Source organism: Haplochromis burtoni, unplaced genomic scaffold (assembly GCF_018398535.1).
Source record: "Haplochromis burtoni strain Fernald_Lab_line unplaced genomic scaffold, NCSU_Asbu1 Contig_43, whole genome shotgun sequence".
Classification (NCBI taxonomy): Eukaryota; Metazoa; Chordata; class Actinopteri; order Cichliformes; family Cichlidae; genus Haplochromis; species Haplochromis burtoni.
In genome coordinates this window covers 208,589-226,799 of record NW_024582404.1, presented here as the reverse complement: position 1 = coordinate 226,799, position 18,211 = coordinate 208,589, and the positions used below count along the sequence as shown (strand labels likewise).

Genomic DNA, 18,211 nt, shown 5'->3' with positions numbered 1-18,211 from the left:
CCTTTCCACTGCCTGACAGTTTAGGCACATGCAGAGGAGTGTGTGTGTGTGTGTGTGTGTGTGTGTGTGTGTGTGTGTGTGTGTGTGTGTGTGTGTGTGTGTGTGTGTGTGTTTGTTGAAATTCAGAATCAGCTGACTGCCTCATCCTCAAGGGCTCAGCAGGTCATTCTTGGCTTTACTTCAGCTCCTTTTTTGGCTTTTGGCGCTCGTCCTTGTTGTGATTCATTTTGTCCAGCCTTCATGGGCCAGCAGCTTGCCTGCCTCAGAGGACAACCCCCCCCAAAAGAAAACCCAACCACAAGCCAAACAAAGTGATGCAATACTTTTTGCAGGGAACATCATGTGAGGGGATGAGTTGCAGACACAGGGTTTCAATAGTGGAGAGATACTCAGACTCTCCAGTAAAGTAAAAGTACCAATAAAGTTTAGTTAATATGCAGCAATCTCTAAAAAGCTTTCTACCTTTGGAGTTGCTGGAGATACAGCCAATTTACTTTGTGTATGGAGTTTAATCCATTCGTTTGCAGCCTGTAGAAGTCAGGCCTCCTGCAAAGGGTATATAAGATAAGTCTGGGGGGTCATGATGAGACCATTGTTTGTGAATGAAAGAAGCAAAACAAAGCTGTGGCCTCCTCAGTGGAGCTGTAAACAGGTAATCAGCATCTGTGATAAGGAGCAAAAGCAAGTGTTTTTGTCCTGTCATGGTTTTTTCGTGTGGGCTGGAAACCCCTGACAAACATTTTAATTGAGCTACATAAAGTACCAGTGCTAAAAACATAGCTAAAACTGTAATATATATGCAATGCAGTACAGTAAAAAAGTTTCCCCATTGTTGTAGTTATGTTTATGTATCGTAGCACAGAATGGAAATACTCAGGTCACATAGTTAATGGACCACTTACACAAGAAATATGTCAAATACAATAGAAGAAAATGTGGCAAAAACTACCATACTGTGCATGTGATTGAAACAAAATGTAAATTTGAATACTCTTGACAATACATATCTAATCTATTCAGCGTACAATAAAATGTAATAAATATTCTCCTTAAAATTATTAAACTACCTACCTTGAATTCTTCTTTATCATTCATTCTTCATATTTTTTTAAAATAATTTTTAAAATATTCTGTACAAATAAAGAGATAATTTTCTTCTTATTATAATAATTTAATATTCTATTTGTGGATTTTCTGTTGTTATTGTTATATTTTCAATCAATAAAGATTTATTTATGTTTTTGTTAATTATTATATTGAATTAAAATCTATTAAGTGGTCATATAATAATTAGTTGCTTCAAATTTTATTTTATTTTATGTAGACGTTCTGCGGAGCTCCTTGCACATAGGCCGGAATGTAAACCCCGTGGCCGCCAGTTTCCAATGGAAGGAAAAACAGGATTGGTTAATATTTCAAATTGCAGACTAAACCTACCACAGGATTGGTCAATTTCCTTCGCTCACTCGCACACAAAAAAAAAAGAAAGGAAAAGGCGGGGCCGAGTCGAGCCCATCAATGGGCGGCCTCAGTTATTCGTCCGTAGTAAAAATGACGTTTTGTCTTCATTGACGAGGGACGGACCAATTACGTAGCTATTCTGGAAGAGGCGTGGACTTCTGACATTCTTTAGTAGCCGGTCCTTCCTTACCGGCATTCAGTATTGTCCCGGACAGGGCAGACGCAACGTTGTGATATTTATTTATTTATTGAAGTTTTAATTTACCAAAGATGCTCGGCCTGTGCCTTTACGTTCCCGTGTCTAACTCGGACCCGATTGAAGTGGAATATTTCGAGTCTAACGGACTTCCATCTGAGTTGAAGTCTCTTTTTAACAAACTCAGTGTGTTCCTGCCGTCCCAAGAGTTTTCAGCCTACCAACGATGGCGAAAGGTAGGAAATAAATAAGTTAACTAACACAGTCAGAATAACCTAGTTCGTAACATTGATTAGTCTGAGCGCCACAAATCCGTTCACTCCGGCGACCGGAAAGATTAGCGCGCAGTAGTAAAAGCCTTACGACTAGGCCGCAAAAAAGACCGGTATCGAGAAAATTCACGAGAAGATTCCGGGCATTTTTGCTGCAACTTTAACGTAACATCCGTATTTAACCTAAATGACATTGAAAAGTAATCAATATTTGTTGATTTAAGGCTGTTACTGAAAACTTTAAAACTTAACCGAGCCGGTTCGGGCTGAAAAAGACTGCCATTCAGCTTACATGGGGAAAATCCACCCTAAAAAGGAATTGCGGCCATGCGCTTACACTGAAAGAGGGCAGCTGGAAGCCGGTATCATTCGCTATATGTAACTGAGAAAAAGTAAATCGTGTGCATAAGTACAAAAGTTGTTTAATTAGCTGTTCCCGTTTCTAGGTCATGCGTTTCTCCCTGATGTCCTTGAGGTCTTTTACTACTCTGAAACGGAGGGTTTTGGGGCAGGCAGATCCCATATAGCTATGACTCGTGGTGCATCTGTAATCCTAGGAATGCTGACCCACCACTGACTTTTCATGTTTTAATTTCACGATTTCATAATCATAACAATGTGATTGTTTTAAATGCATCTGTCAACACAAATTAAATTATTGGGAAGAAAAGGTTTAGAAACCACTCTTAAAAAAAAATCTGTCATTATTTCAAGTTTTAAAAGGTGCCCAGTGTCTTATCCAGTACATTTTATCTATGGGCCTTTTTGGGGGGTTAAGAGGCTGGGGCTCATTAGGATTTGCTCATAATTGTGTTTTTAAACGTGTTTTAATCAAGGTTATGCAAAGGCTTAAAGTCTGCAGCAGTTTCTTTGGCATCTCAGGCTTCATGAACTGGCACAAAATGGCCCTTTTAGCTGTGCTTTAAGTCACTCTGATGCACTCCTGCAGGGAGTAGGGTGCAAGCTGCAAATATCTGCAGATGGGGTATCGGGTTCAGTCATATGCCTACAGGCGATCTGGGCAGCAGGTCAGGCGGTATCAGTCAATGATAGCAGTATATCCCGGTCTTATTTTAGCCCTGCAGGTTTCAACCTAGACATGGATTAAAGCAGTTGGCTGGGTCAGCCTGCGGTTGGCTGGGTCAGCCTGCAGTTGAGGGTGAAGATGGACAAGGGTGTTATTACCTAATACCCTAATAGGCCCAGGAGAAATAGACGTCATTCAAGAAAGCCAAGAGGCTTGTGGCCTGGCAAATGGTAATAGCTGCCCTTTGGGTAATAAAAATCAAGCTGAGGGGACACCTTTAATGCGCCAGTGGGTCTCCAGGGCTGGTTTATGGTCACTTGGCTAATCATTTGGGAGGCATCAGTTACAGGGTACATTTCAAACTTGCTGTACTTGTTTCATAAGACATTGTTAAACTCTCAGGGGAGATGACTACTGCATACCATTGCTAAATGTCACCTTCTACTCCTCCATGAAGCTGACTCACTGGATTGGAATCAGTAAATCAGATTATTCAAATTCTGCCATTTTGTCTGACTCTGGTTTTATTTCTTCTTCACAGAAAACATTAAAAAGGGAAGAAAACAACTCGGACGGACAGCTGGACTTTGAGGAGTTTGTTCACTATCTACAAGACTACGAGAAAGACCTGAAGCTTGTGGTGAAGAGTCTCGACAGGAAGAATGCAGGTATGTGGCAGGAGATAGAGTCATGCTTTTTGTTTCACACGAAACTCCTCGAGTGGTTTCGAATTTCACTTTGTGTCATTTCCGCAGCTTTAAGTGTGAAGGACAGATTTTCTCACAACGTGTCTTTGCTTCCTTTTAAAGGCCGCGTTGACCCTAAAGAGTTCATGCAGTCGCTCCGTGACCTTGGTGTGCATATTTCTCTGCAACATGCGGAGAAAGTCCTTAAGAGGTAAAAAAAATATATATATATGTATATATCTTTTTAATCTTTGGGATTTTAGATTTTGCTTTATTTATTTATTTATTTTAAGGAAACAATGTCTCATCATTTTATACATTTATTTATTTTAAAGCATGGATAAGAACGGCATGATAACAATCGGCAGTAAAGACTGGAGCAAGTATGCCATGGTGGAGAAGACGGAGAACATTCCTGAGATCATCCTTTACTGGAAACACTCCACGGTTAGTACTTCACACTGAAACCAAAAGTTTTGCCCAAAAAAGGGAACAAATCTGCTGCTTTGACCTTCAGAGCCTAAAACTAGAGACAAATCATTAATGTGCCAAAATTAACTTTATGAAAGAAGTAGAAAATTCTGCTCTTGCATAACCTTTCACATGTCCTACTTTTAGCTATTCTTGGTTGATAACTTTATCATCATATGCGATAACAATAACATAGCAAAGGCAAAAGTTCTTACACCCTCCTGTTGAGTGGGTCAATTAAAGAGCAAATTCCCAGAAAGGCCATGAGCACAAACCATGCGTCAGCAATTAAGCTCTTAGGCCATGAAAGGAATTGGGCTCTTTCCTGCAGGATTATGTTGGAAGGATTTGTCTCGGTGCTGTTATGTAAAGGAGAGCAGCAGCAGCGGTCAGAGCAGGTGCAGACTGGAGATGTAATATAGCACAGCTCCCGGAGGAACACATTCTGATCTCAGGGGCAGAACAAGTTATTTTAGAGCTAATGAGACCAGCAGACTCGCCTGGCGGCACAAGCCAGCCTCAAGCTGAGCAGAGATGTAAAGTGCTGGATCATTTCAGACTGCAGAAAGTCAGGTCAGATGTCAACCTGCACAGTTTTATCTCCATAAGAGTCCCAGAGAGAGAATAAGAAGGCAAAATGCTTGAGGTTTGTTTTGTTTTTTCTTTTAAAGGGGGGAAAGCTAGAAGTTTTAAACAGATCCCTGACCTATATTCTCAACATGTCTTCCTCTGAAAACAATCCCCGTGTTCTGACATTTGCTGTGCTGGTGGTGGGATGCTTACACATTTAACCTGCAGTCACACATGAGCTCACCATCATGTGGCCCACATGAGAGAAATGTTCAGATGTTAACACAAAGGATTTTTACCACATGTTGGTTAAGAATAGAAGCTTGACACAAAATGGGTCCTGTTCCAAAATGTTCAAGAGTGGTCCATGTGAAACTAACCCCCACTCTGTCCTTTGTAATCTCTTCATGTATGTTTCCATAATGAGAGTAATTTCTGTTAGTTGCCGAGACAAAATGACTAAAACCTCTACTAGAGGTTTTTTGCTCTCTATATCTGACCATTCCTGTCATCTTCTGATCAGATATTCGATGTTGGAGAGAATCTCATGGTCCCCGATGACTTCACCATTGAGGAGAAGCAGACTGGGATGTGGTGGAGACATCTGGTAGCAGGTGGAGGAGCAGGAGCAGTTTCGAGGACCTGCACTGCCCCCCTGGATCGACTCAAAGTCACGATGCAGGTAAGATCGACTTGGACCTCTTAATACACTTGAAGCAGCTGTTGATCAAGTGCAGGCACATGATGGGCCTGTGAGGAGGAAGTTGTGGAAATTTCTCCGCTTGTGGGTCTTATGACTAAAGCTGTCGGGCATTTAAAGTGTCCGCTGATGCATGACATGTTAAACGTTACTGAGATTTTAGCTCTGAGTATTTGTGGCCATTATGGTTTGAAATTGCTCAAGCGCCCGTTACCTAACACTCACAAGCAAGTTAACGTTTAACAGTGTGTAACGGCAAGGGGCCAGAGTCCAGGCAATGACCAATGACTGCTCTCAAACCGCTGTCACACCCTTGGCTTCATAGTACTCGCTGTCATCCAAGCTCAAACTACCCATACTAAATGTGTGTCATCATCCCCATGGTGTGCGTCAGGAGACTTTGTCCTATTGATTAGATATTCACCCAGTTGGCTTAGATTTGGTTAAAAACATGATGACCCACATGGCACCATGCCCAAGTCATCCCATAATTAATGTAGTAGTTTAATCAAATACAATATTCTTCCCCCCCCAGGTTTACGGATCCCGAACCAACAACATGTGCATCATGAGCGGACTCATGCAGATGATCAAAGAAGGTGGTACGAGGTCCTTGTGGCGAGGAAATGGCGTGAATATCCTCAAAATTGCCCCCGAGTCGGCCCTCAAGTTCATGGCTTACGAGCAGGTATGATGGGTTTATCAAGGGACGGGTTTAATGGACGAGGCACAGTGTTCTTGATGTCATTTGCTAATCTGTTCTTTCTCAACTTGCTTCTCCAGATTAAGCGTTTAATCGGCAGTGATAAGAAAGCTCTGAGCATCCTGGAGCGGTTTGTTGCAGGATCTTTGGCAGGAGTGATTGCCCAGAGCACAATCTACCCCATGGAGGTGATTATCTCTTTAATTAGATCTATCCTGTAGCGTTGTGATGCCTCTGTCGCGACTGTACAGTCAAAGCTGACGTTATCTGTACTGAATCTGTTCCAGGTGCTTAAAACCCGTCTCGCTCTGAGGAAGACCGGCCAGTATGCTGGTATCACTGACTGCGCCAAGCAGATCTTCAGAAGAGAAGGCCTCGGCGCGTTTTACAAAGGATACGTCCCCAACATGCTGGGCATCGTGCCCTATGCGGGCATTGACCTCGCAGTGTACGAGGTGAGCAGTCACAAGCATACATTGTTTAGAAATCCCCAGAACTCCTACAAAATAAAATTCAAACTGAGACTGTAGATTGACCTTTTTGTTTTCTCTCCATAGACGCTAAAAAACACCTACCTCCAGCAGTACGGCACCAACAGCACAGACCCCGGTGTGTTCGTCCTGCTGGCCTGCGGCACAGTGTCCAGTACCTGCGGTCAGCTCGCCAGTTACCCCCTGGCTCTGGTCCGAACCCGCATGCAAGCACAAGGTGAGGCCTCAATACTGACCTGTTACTCCATCAGTAGCAGACGGTTTTATACATTTAGTAACTTAAAAATAACTGGATGGTAACTGTATTTGAACACAAGTCTAAGCTTGTCCATTTTTAACCCTTTCAGCTGCAGTAGATGGCGGCCAACAGCAGGTGACCATGTCCAGCCTCTTCAGGCAGATCCTGCAGAACGAGGGGCCCACTGGGCTTTACAGAGGCCTGGCCCCCAACTTCCTTAAAGTCATCCCTGCCGTCAGCATCAGCTATGTTGTGTACGAGCACCTGAAGACACAGCTGGGAGTGACCTCAAGATAAGGCTCCCTAGTCCCCCCCACCCCTCACCCTCCCAAGGCTCATGCTAGGAATCCCCCCGGGGGCTTTCAGGCCCCTCCAGAGGTTCGCGGAGCCATTTCATTCTGTGAATGTCAGCTGACGAAAGACTAGAAAGGACACGGCGAGGTGGAGGTTATGGACTCTGTGAGCTCAGGATGTCGTGACTGCTGCTATTACCTTTAAAGAGAAGCTGAACGGTGACTGTATGAGAAGCAAGGACCAAATATTTTTGCTCTTTTGAGTGAATCTTGGTGGATAAAGCATTAAAATGCACAGAGTGAAATGATTGTCCCAGACGGGAAGATTTTTGCACACAGTTTGAATTTCTCTCCACCCCTGAATGAATGACTGAGTGACTGACTGACCGGAGTATTTATTACCACCCGTCCTGTATCTATTGTTTTATTTAGAAAGGGAAGTAAATCTTGAGCCAAAATGTGCAACTACATAAATCAGCCTTAATGTTGATAACTACGTGTAGTTGTCTGAAGTGGTGAAAAGAAACTTTGCTGATGCAATGAGATCGTTGATGTGTTTAGTCGCCCTAATTCTTGTTTAATTGAATGTTACTTAATGTTCACCTCAGGTTAAAGGGCTGCTTTTTTTTTTTCTTCTTTTTTCTTCATTTTAAAGAAGAGCATGTGTATTTAGAAAGTGAAAAGACAGACGGCATAATGCACTTTAATTAAAGCTAGTAAGCCTCTAAATGATGTTGTCAATGCCGATTTAGTGTTTTAATGGACCATTTTCGATGCAAATAAATGGAAATTATAAATCTGTCTCATTTCTGTTTTGGCACTGAAATTCACACACTGAAGCTCAAAAAGGCTGAGGGGTACACTTCAGCTCCAAGCAGCAAACTCCTCCAGACTGAGAAGTTTGGTAGTCTTACATATTTGTGGTGTTTGGAGGGTTTTCCTTATGCAGATCGAGTGATCGTGCATGTGATGAAAACAGAAGTGGAACCTCAGCAGACAGGCTTCTTATTTTTAAACTGCACATGCCTGGGTGGTGCATCTGTAATATCCAAAAGTGGATCTTTTCATTGCTTCCAAAACAAGAATTGAGTGATTACGTGGTATATAAATGCACACAATGGCTACGATCAACAACATTTACAGAGTGAAGTGACCCTGAAGTGTCTGGCAGATGTGATAACTGCATGGTTCCAGACAACTAGTCCAAAATATTACCACCTCCCTCCCTTTTCCCAATCACTTTTCCTTGAACTCATTTGTCAGTTTTTCTTGGGAAGGTTTGTGAAAGTATCTGGAATCACAAGCTTTCCTTTCACAAACAGTTCAGTTATATAGGAAACATTGAAGCTCTTTTTCTTTTTAGAGATTTTAACTAGCTCTTATTGTGGCTTCAGATTCTTCAGGGTCACTTCACACCTGGGAACCTTCCTGGAGGATTTGATGTTATGAGATTCTTTCAGAAAAACTTCATGTTTTGAAGAAGAGCTTTGTAATTCCTTTCTTTTTTTGCTTTTATTTTCAGTGTCCAGGGTGCGAGGGGTCCTTGCTGATGATACTGGCTTTCTGTTGAAGTCTGCCAGTATAAATGTCCCTGAGGGGGATTAGTGAAGTGTCTGCTGCCCTCACTGCCCACTACAGTTTTCTCTTGTCCTCCACAGTACAGCAGTAGGTCAGAAGGCTCTCGATGGTGGAGCGGTATAAGTTAATTAGCAGTTTTTGTGGTAACTGGGCCTGTTGCAAGTTCCTGAGAAAATATAATGTAATTATGTGCAGTGTTGTGCAAAAGTCTTGAGCCACTTCTAATTTCTTTATATTTTAAGTGGTGTGTTTCTATCCAGGCATGCTTTTACTGCACTGACAGTGTTTTAGGGATCATTGTCATGGTGAAAATCTGATGCTTTTCCCACCCAGTTTCACATCTCAAACTTCACAGTTTCAAATGAAGCTCAGAACCATGACAGAGGCTGTAGACACTTACATACTGACGACTCAAACCAAACATTTTAGATTTGGATTCATCACTTCATAAAACCTGTTCCCAATGATTTTCTTCTGCTTTTCTTGTGCACGAATGATTCATAGGTCAATATTCATGATTTCCCTGAATATGGTCAGTTACGAGTACTGGACTGTAAATGAGAGAAAAAAGCCGGGCATTCAAAAAGCTTGGAAAACTATTGCTCAAGGGCACCTAAAAAAATAGAAGAAAGTCTGGCTCCTTGGAAGTAAAACAAGAAGAAATGAAAAGACTTTCACACTGAACAGAGTAATACACACACCTGCATGGACTACACTCATTTGAATGTTTATACCAGTATTTGTTATCTTGTAAGTGTTCTGGTCTGTATCAGGTTTTGTCCTGTTCTCTGTCCTATCATATGTTTCAAAAACAAGAAAAAAGAAAAGAAGGATTGGCACCCTGTGCACACTGGAACAAAATTAAAAGACTGTATTTTATTTTCTTATCTTGCATGTGACAAATTATTATTGTTTGCAAACAAAAACACTTGGAAGCTGCAAATCTTAAGTTAAAATCTTGAAAAGAGACATTGTGTCATAGTGAATACTTTCGGTTTTGATTACTTAACACAGGACATTTTTCTTTAACCTTGTGGCATTTTTATTTTTAAGTAAAGCACCTACTTACATCCACCACTGGGGAAAAAAACTCCACCAAACCAAAAAAAAACCCCGATAATTATATTATTAATATTAATATAAATTTGTTGACTTGATCATTTAATGGCGCTCTCAGCAAGATGATTTGTGGCTTACACAACATTTTGATTATATGTCAGATTGTTTTATAACAACATCTTCAATAAGTGCTATATAATAAAAAAAAATACCTCAAATTTATAAAAATGATGTTGATTTAACCTCCCAAGTCTTACATATTTGTAAGTAAGTGTGTGGCACATTAACCCGCTTTGGGGTCCTTAGGGACTAGTAAAGCGCTATATAAATACAGGCCATTTACCATTCAACCCTCTGACAGTAACGTTTCTTGACACTTCCTGTGCAGTTTCCGATAATCAGCTGCTTCCCAGAAGCTTCAGACAGTTTCTAGAAGCTTCTCGGTGGCAGCCAAAGATAAAGAGCAGGCTAAACTCTCTGCGCTCACTTAATTACAGAAATGGATTAGCCATTACCCGCAAAACTACCTGTGAGTTAATGAAACAGACGCTAGTGTCAACCTTTTTTACACACACAAAAAGGGAGAAAAAAGTGACGTCACTGTTTTCTAAGAATTTTTATTGATGGGAAAAAACGATTTTTAAACTCGAAATTAATCTTTTTAAAATAAACGGTGCTTTAATGTAACATTAGCCGACGTATTTTACTATTGCGAAAACCTTTTGCGCATGGTCAGTTCGAACGGTTTGACCTATACAGGCCGCCGTAGGGAAACAAGGAAGTAGACTGAATGAACAACATAAAAACAGAAGTCGGTTGTTTTATTTTTGATTGAATGCGTATTTACGCCTGTAATCGACTCCAGATTATTTTCTACATTTCTACATTTGCTTTGTAGTATATTTAAAAGCTTCTCGGTCTTTATTTAATATATATGTGTTTATTTCGGTAATGCTAACCTTCTTAGCTGGCTCGTTAGCAGCGGTGACAGGCGACAGGTGCTGTTATTAATATGGTGCAGAACGTGTTTCGGAGCGGGTTTCTGGTCCGGGTCGGTCACACACTGCTCACCTGGATCATAACCGTCATTCTGTTCCTGCACAACACTAGTAAGTCACTTAGACTGCAACCAGCTAGCTTTTAGCCGTTAGCAACAAAATGGAGCTGAATGGTAGTTGGGCTCCAATTACAAGGATTTTTATTTTACTTGAGCATTTTCGAGTATCTTTATTATTTATATTACCTACATTTATTAAGGGAAATTATGTAGTTGTTACCACCTGACATGTATCTGTCAGTTGCTGTTACAAGTTACTCCACAAAGTAGAATATTTTTATTTTAAAACACAAGAAATGAGCCTAAATAAAAATAGATACATAAACCTCCAATAAATATATATTTTTTGGGTTAAAAATGGTCATATCATAATTAAATATTTTTAAATTAAATATTTCAATGCAACGCCTTTCCAGACTGAATAATTTGTCATATATATTCAAATAATAAAATTTTAAATTAAAAAAAAAACAACAATCCAATATCTGATGTACAGTGGCCTTAATATACTCATATGAACCCATATAATAATGTTTTTTTTTAAGTTGTATACAAGTAGAGTTATAATGAAGAAAAAAGTAATTTCCCATTTGTTTTAACAACTTGTGACTTTACAGTCTCAACGAATATGAAGATTTTTTTGTTTGTTTTGTTTTTTTGTCTCTTGTACATTTTCAATATCAAGATTAAAATAAAGTATATTATCCCTGAGGGGTAGTGTGCTTTGTAGTCAGCAGCATAGATAACACATACACCCTGAAACCCCAACAAATCACATAATTAAAAATTAATAGTGGTAGGAACAAGTGAGAATTTAAATCCGTTTGTTCTGCAACAAGTCAAAGAATACCTCCGCTCTCAAGGCAACAGCTGATACTATGAAAACAGTGGATGTATGCTATGACCCCAAGTCCTTTCCGCTGTTAGGGTTGCCCTCTCTCTACACAGGAGGGCAAGACTATTTAGCTGCCACATTTCTACATAAATCTTGGAGAATATCTTACTTTTTGTTAGCTCTTACGTGTGTGTGTGTGTGTGTGTGTGTAGGCTTGCGGAGATGTGAGGAGCAGGGAGAGCTGCTGCTGCCGGCTCTCTTCTTCTTGCTGGTCATTCTGTCAGTGCTGTTGTACTTTGCCGTTTCCCTGATGGACCCCGGCTTTGTGCTCAATGACACTGTCAAGGTGAGTTTAATTAAAAAGACTTGGATTACAAATTCAAAGTAGATCCTAATTTGAGGGCTGGCTGTGGCTCAGCAGGCAGGCAGGCAGAAGGTTCAATCCCTGGCTGCTCCAGTCTTCATGCCAAAGTATCCTTGGACAAGATACTGGACCCTGAGTTTCTCCTGATGCGTTTATCAGAGTCAGTGAGAACATTAGATAGAATGGATGAATGAGACATGTTGTGTAAAGCTATTTGAATGCTCAAATAGAGTTGAAAAGCACTATATAAGAAGCAGTTAATTTACCTTCTTTAAGGATTAAAACACTTTGTGAAAGGTTGGTTTCATAATGTTTTGTAATAGTGGTGACCACTAACTGCCTTTTCTCTGCTGCGGAGAGGTCAGCAGTGATGTGATGTTTTCTTATCAGCAAATGGACTAAAACCTGTACTAACCTGTGATTAATGCTGAAAGGTTGCAGTGTTTCTGTGTGCGTGTGAACACTTGTGACTGACGTCTGTTTGTGTTACACAGGGCGCTCAGAGTCCGAATGAAGAAATGGAGGCGATGATCCCTCAGTCATCGACCCCTCGTTTGAGGCGCTGTGGATACTGCCTGCTGCAGGTAACCAGCTGCTGCCAGCTGCTGCCAGCTGCCAAATTCCAGTGCTCACCAAGTTTGACATGACCGCATTTCCAACTCATCAAATTCTGTGTGTTGGGTTTAAATGGTGTCTTTCTGCATCATATGTCAGGAGAAGCAGCTGATATTAAAATGGTGCCAAAGACACAAACATCCTCCTTCTGAAAGAAACTTGGCTTTCAAAATATTGTGAATTTGAGGCTACATCCACACGTACACGAGGATTTCTTAAAAACTGGAATTTTCCTCTTTTGTTTATAAGACCCCGTCAACAGCAACACTGTTTTGCATCACAAGTCACAAGAAAAAACTCAAAAACAAAACGAGGCCATGAACTGTCAAAAGTGCCACAGCAACAGGTGGTAACATAACTCTAACCATACAGGAATGTTGACCAATCAGAAGCCTAGGTGTATCACTAACAAACAATAAGACAACACACAGTCTCATCTCACAAAAAAGGTGACACTGCAAAACAAAGTCTTAATTTTCCCTGAGACAAAAAGCTAATGAAAAGCTCAGTTTTCAGCAGCCTAATACCACCACTTACATGACCTGTGTGTGTGGACAGGACCTCAGGCTGACTGTTGGTTGGACTGCGTGAAAGAATTTGATGGGACGATGGAAGCTACATGGTAGCTGACCTTACTGGAAAGCGAAAAGTAAATAAAAAGAAGTATCTGTTGGAATAGAGGCCATTTCTGTGGCTTTGGCTCTGCTTTTAACACACCTTTGTGCACCAGAAATCTGCCCAAGTATGAAACACGCCGAGGTCTTAAAATGTGAAATCGAATGAGTAATGTCACCGCAGCTTTGTCCAGCTTTTATTTGTTGGCACGCCTGTTAATCAAAGCGTCCACACCTCTGAGTTTAAGTTATATAAAAAAAGAAATAAAAACATTATCTAAAAAGGTTAAAACTGTTTTTTTCACCAGGCTATAAACATGTTCTGCTTTGAAGTTCAGACTTTGCACCTGCCAGTCAAGAAGAGCCACAGACTCACCTTTGTCATTGTTTAAAGATTTATGATGTCCAGTCATTTTCTGTGGTTAACAACCAAACTGTGTTTTTTAAATTTGCTACATTAAGTCTCATTTTATTTTTTCTTCTATAATTAAATAAGCCCTGCAAACTGGCTCACAGACACTGTCAGAGTTTGCAAAGACTCAGTTGTAGGCCAGCATTAACCAAATTCCCCCAGTGCATTGGTTCATTCAAGTATGGAAGCTTGTTTCCACCATGAAAGAGAAAAAAAAAGTTTTGCCAGACAAAGCTCAGTCAAAACCTTTTGTACTGTATTTTTTCAGTGGCAGAAAAATGTTCTCTGTGTTGATCTCAGCCACACCCATGTATCTTACCCCTATTTCCTTATCAGGGACTTTTACAAATGTTCTTACAGCCCTGAGGCGTTGTCTGCGAGTCTGTTTGCAGCACTGATTTAATTGCAGAAAGAGCTGCATATTGATTTTCTTTTAATCAACTAATCAATGCAGCTGTAGAAGGATTTAACTTTCTCTTTTGGTTGCATTACACAAAAGAAACCATCTAAAAAATCTGGAGAGCGATCAACCTTTCCTAGTAACAGCACCTTTATTTTATTTTCTCTCCATGTGTGTCAAGCAGCAGCCAATGAGAGCGAAGCACTGCCACATGTGTAAACGCTGCGTCCATCGCTTCGACCACCACTGCCCGTGGATTGAGAACTGCGTGGGAGAGAGGAACCACCGCTGGTTCATCATCTACCTGCTGGTGCAGCTGCTCACCCTGCTGTCGGGCCTTCACGTCGCTCTGTACGTCTGCTAAATGCCTCCGCCCGTCTCCAGCCTCTAAGATAAATGTCCTTATCTGCTGGGAATATTTGTGGCCTCAATTTGCCTTCCAGCAGTGACTCAGTGAAAACGTATCTTGTGCCGAATGTACTCTGCTCTGCCACTTTATCTTTAGAAGGAATTGGGTAACTTGTGACTTTTGGAGAACATCACTGAACTGAGTGGTTAAATTGTGTAAGGATGATCTGTGACAGGTTGCTTAAGCACACTTATAAAGTTCATGTTGTCTTCATTTTAAGGTTTCCAGTTAAAGGCACCGCTGTGGAGCAGAGGTTTATGTGCACACACACAGAGGCAGAAGTAAGCTCTGTGGTAATTAAACTTTACTGAGTAATAATCAGAGATTATCAGCTGAGTAAAGCATAAAAGAAAACACTCGGGGTAATGTGGGCAAACCTTTCAACAATATCTCATGACATTTATTGAAACCAGTGTTGCCCTGGACACAGAAGAATGAATTTAAAAAAAACATGTCAGTTTACACTTTGCAAGCTTCTGAGTACAGGCAGCCAAACAGCTGGCAGCCAAACAGCTGGCAGCCAAACAGCTGGCAGCCAAACAGCTGGCAGCCAAACAGCTGGCAGCCAAACAGATGGCAGCGTGGTTGTTAAACACCCATTTTTATACATCTAAATAAAATCTGAGATGTGCCTTTAGTCAGGAGAATTGGTGACAACAAAGATGATGTAGCATGTTCTGTTTCAGATTTTGCTAATTCATTCACTCTCAAAAATACATAACCGATATTTCATGTTGCCCTGTGAAAAATGTAATATTTTAAATTACTCTATCAAGGTAATGTAACGTACTACATCCCGCTTAGTTTTATAGCAGATGTTTAAACATTGAGACATGCATGTATTCCCTCTGGCCTACAGCGATGTCCCCATCAACCAAAAAAGAAACCATTAGTGTTTTTGTCCTGTCAGGCAGCAGGCTTCTCATCAAAGATAAATCATAGACTGTATATAAGCGCTGGACATAACCACTGTGACGTGACCAACGCTGTCATTTTTAAAGAGTCATTGGGGTTTTTTTTGTGTTACCACTGCGTTGCTGTTTTGCTGTGTGCCGGTCTCTGTGGCAACACTAAAAATTGAAGTTCGTCCAATATAGTAATGAGTAAATGGGATTTTTATTGAACTCACCAGTTAATCCAGGTGTGCTGTAGCACCTAGTTCTCCATTGGGCCTCTGAACTGAACAGTTTGAGCGTTTTTATGCTTTTGATGCCTTTTTCGAGCATTTTTAATGGATTTGACTAAAAGTTTGTGCTTCAGTTTTGGTGGTTGCGCTTCTAGTATTTTGTTATTAACAGATGCATATGTGGCTGTGCTCCGCAAGCGTCAAGAAGCTGATAACTTCTTCAACCTTGATTTCAGTTTCAAAATATGGCATCCAGAAGCAGTGGATGACCTCACTATGGTTGCAGACTATCCATAGAAGGCAAGCAGTTTGTTTAAACTCAAGCCTCAAGTGGACTTTAGAGGAACTGCAGTTTTTTGCATTTCATCATTGTCTTCTGCTTTGTTTGTATATAAGATTAAAAAAAGAAGCATGCATTCTATACCTACTAGTCAGTATTCAGGGTGAGAACAGGCTTATGATGTTCAGTTGTTTGCTTATCAGCAAATTCTGTTAACAATCAAACTGATGATGATTTTAATCTTGCTAAATTATGTTTAGTTTTCTTATAAACAACTTTTTATGGGACAAACCAGTGAATTAATCAAACTGAACTGACCCAGATTTTTTTCTTATGATGAACTTCTGTTATATCCAAACAGATCTAAGTTTATTCCTGTTGTGTAATTTCCTTGTGTTTCAGGTCAGGCATTTCTCCTGCTCTTACGTGGGAGCAGTGGTTCAGGGTGAATGGCTTTCTGCTGGCAGCGTTGTGCATAGTCGGGATTTTCTCCGTGGTTGTGGTGGTGCTGCTAGGCTCCCACTTGTACCTGATTTCTATCAATTGCACCACCTGGGAGTTCATGTCCCGCCACAGGATCTCGTACCTGAAGACCTGCAAGGACGAGGAGAATCCGTTCGACCGTGGCGTCCTCTGCAACCTGTGGGATTTCTTCTGCATCTGCAGGACGGTGATGTGGGAGAAGGTTTACCACAGAAACACATTGAATCCAGTCTGACCCCACAGAGGCTGGAGTCAACTAATCTCTGACTGGTTTTGTATTTTCACAAAGATGAAAACAGGAGAATGAGAAAGTGTTTGTCTTTAATTGTTTTATCCAGATACAAAAATCAAAAGGAAACTTTTTGGACTGAAACAGCGGACCGTCTCAGGAGGATTGTAATCACTCTGGTGCTCCCAGCAGTTTCCTGTTCTTGGCTGGAAACTCGGACTTGTTTTCATGTAACAAATGAATCCAAACCTCAGAAGTATCTGTGCGCAGTGTTGCCTTAACACAATCCCTTTACCCGTATTTACAGTTAACATTGAAACACACGTTCAGTGTTGGTGTTTCACCGTGTGATGCGCAACAGCTGATGTCACGGGTTTGCATGTGGGGGTGTTTTTGACGTGTGTCACTGGCTCCGTTTGATTATTCCAGCTACACTTTGAGAAGCGGAAGTAAATAAATAAAAGAACCTGATAGTCCGCACATCTCTTAATATGGAAAGGATAACTGGAGTTGGACCTTGTTTCAGTCTCAGCACCTCGTTAGTGCTGCCTGTGATTTTATGAACCAAAAGATGCACTTAGTGTTAACGGCACATTAAAGGGCTCATTTTTATTCTTGGATTCTAGACTAGCTTTCCATGATTCACGGCTCAAAAGAATCTTTGGTACAGCCTCTCAGTTTGTTCTCTGTCTGAAACAAGCTGCTTTAGCTCCTCCCTCTTTAAACCAGCTGTCTTCTGTTTGGCTGTTATCTGCAAACAGAAGGTTTGAACACCCAGTGGGCGGGGCTTCTAAGCTAAAAGAGCATAGGCTGTGTATAGAAGTTGGATTTAGTTGATGTGATGTGACCACTGGTTTGCAAAGGCTCGTCTTAAACACTTTCCCCCATAAACAGGACATCTGAACACTTAATGAAGAGTTATTCTTCGTCTAGCTATCGTCTTTGTTTGTTGAAACCAGACACCAGTCACAAAGCAAACCACGCTGCATCATCATCATATATTAGGGATATACAAAGAACAGAAGAAAAGTTTGAATCTGAGCATTAAGAGCAGTCTGAAATCTCAGCTTTTGGCTCTCAGTTATGTTTGACTCTTCAGTCAGAAAGAGGAAGAGAAGGAAAAGCAGATCCATGTTAAGTGTTTTCTGAATGTCAAACTGAGCTCTCTTGCCTTGAAGTCAGGTGGTGTTTAAAATATCAGTGTACAAGTGGCACATAAGTTGTTTGGGTTTTTTTTTTAAGTTGAATAAAAGACAAAAATAAGCACTAAATGTGATTGAAACACTCAGGTTTGGTCACTGCTCTCTGTAAAGCACGGTTGTCAAATATAAGGCCCGGGGGCCAGAATTGGCTCAGCAAAGACTCCAATCTGGTCCATGTGTGAAATTTGTAACGCTGACAGAAGGGAGAAGTTTGACATCCCTGCTGTGAAGGTTTCTGTTGTTAAGTGATGAGAGTGGTGACCCCACATTATTTACACTAAATGCCTTTAAACCTGCTGATGTTTGGTACCTGCCTGTAAACTGATGTCAGTAAGTTCATTTTTTACCAAGTTTTAACTGTAATGTTCTGTTTGTATTTATTGACAACAAAGAGTACATTAAAACACAGATGATATGCATATCGTTATAGAGTACATCTG

At 40.8% G+C, this 18,211-nt stretch overlaps 2 protein-coding genes across 2 annotated transcripts; both read left to right on the top strand.

Moving 5' to 3' along the window:
• The first annotated feature begins 1,646 nt into the window (after positions 1–1,646).
• slc25a25a (solute carrier family 25 member 25a) lies at positions 1,647–7,905 on the top strand. Its single transcript, XM_005948931.3, has 10 exons — positions 1,647–1,893; positions 3,498–3,624; positions 3,766–3,853; positions 3,978–4,089; positions 5,207–5,365; positions 5,919–6,071; positions 6,167–6,274; positions 6,374–6,541; positions 6,644–6,794; positions 6,925–7,905. The coding sequence occupies exons 1-10, from the start codon at positions 1,732–1,734 to the stop codon at positions 7,110–7,112; spliced, it is 1,416 nt and encodes a 471-aa protein (XP_005948993.1). The 5' UTR covers positions 1,647–1,731; the 3' UTR covers positions 7,113–7,905.
• A 2,295-nt stretch (positions 7,906–10,200) lies between these two features.
• Positions 10,201–18,190, top strand: zdhhc12a (zinc finger DHHC-type palmitoyltransferase 12a). Its single transcript, XM_005948932.3, has 5 exons — positions 10,201–10,854; positions 11,850–11,983; positions 12,496–12,585; positions 14,227–14,393; positions 16,260–18,190. The coding sequence occupies exons 1-5, from the start codon at positions 10,758–10,760 to the stop codon at positions 16,573–16,575; spliced, it is 804 nt and encodes a 267-aa protein (XP_005948994.1). The 5' UTR covers positions 10,201–10,757; the 3' UTR covers positions 16,576–18,190.
• Positions 18,191–18,211: the final 21 nt, after the last annotated feature.

Excerpts from the sequence above, each read along its gene's own strand:
- slc25a25a (XM_005948931.3), top strand. The coding sequence starts at position 1,732 with ATGCTCGGCCTGTGCCTTTACGTTCCCGTGTCTAACTCGGACCCGATT. Across the intron at positions 6,072-6,166 it reads AGTTCATGGCTTACGAGCAG|ATTAAGCGTTTAATCGGCAG; the intron begins GTATGATGGGTT and ends TTGCTTCTCCAG. Across the intron at positions 6,795-6,924 it reads AACCCGCATGCAAGCACAAG|CTGCAGTAGATGGCGGCCAA; the intron begins GTGAGGCCTCAA and ends TAACCCTTTCAG.
- zdhhc12a (XM_005948932.3), top strand. The coding sequence starts at position 10,758 with ATGGTGCAGAACGTGTTTCGGAGCGGGTTTCTGGTCCGGGTCGGTCAC. Across the intron at positions 11,984-12,495 it reads TGCTCAATGACACTGTCAAG|GGCGCTCAGAGTCCGAATGA; the intron begins GTGAGTTTAATT and ends TGTGTTACACAG. Across the intron at positions 14,394-16,259 it reads TCGGGCCTTCACGTCGCTCT|GTCAGGCATTTCTCCTGCTC; the intron begins GTACGTCTGCTA and ends CTTGTGTTTCAG.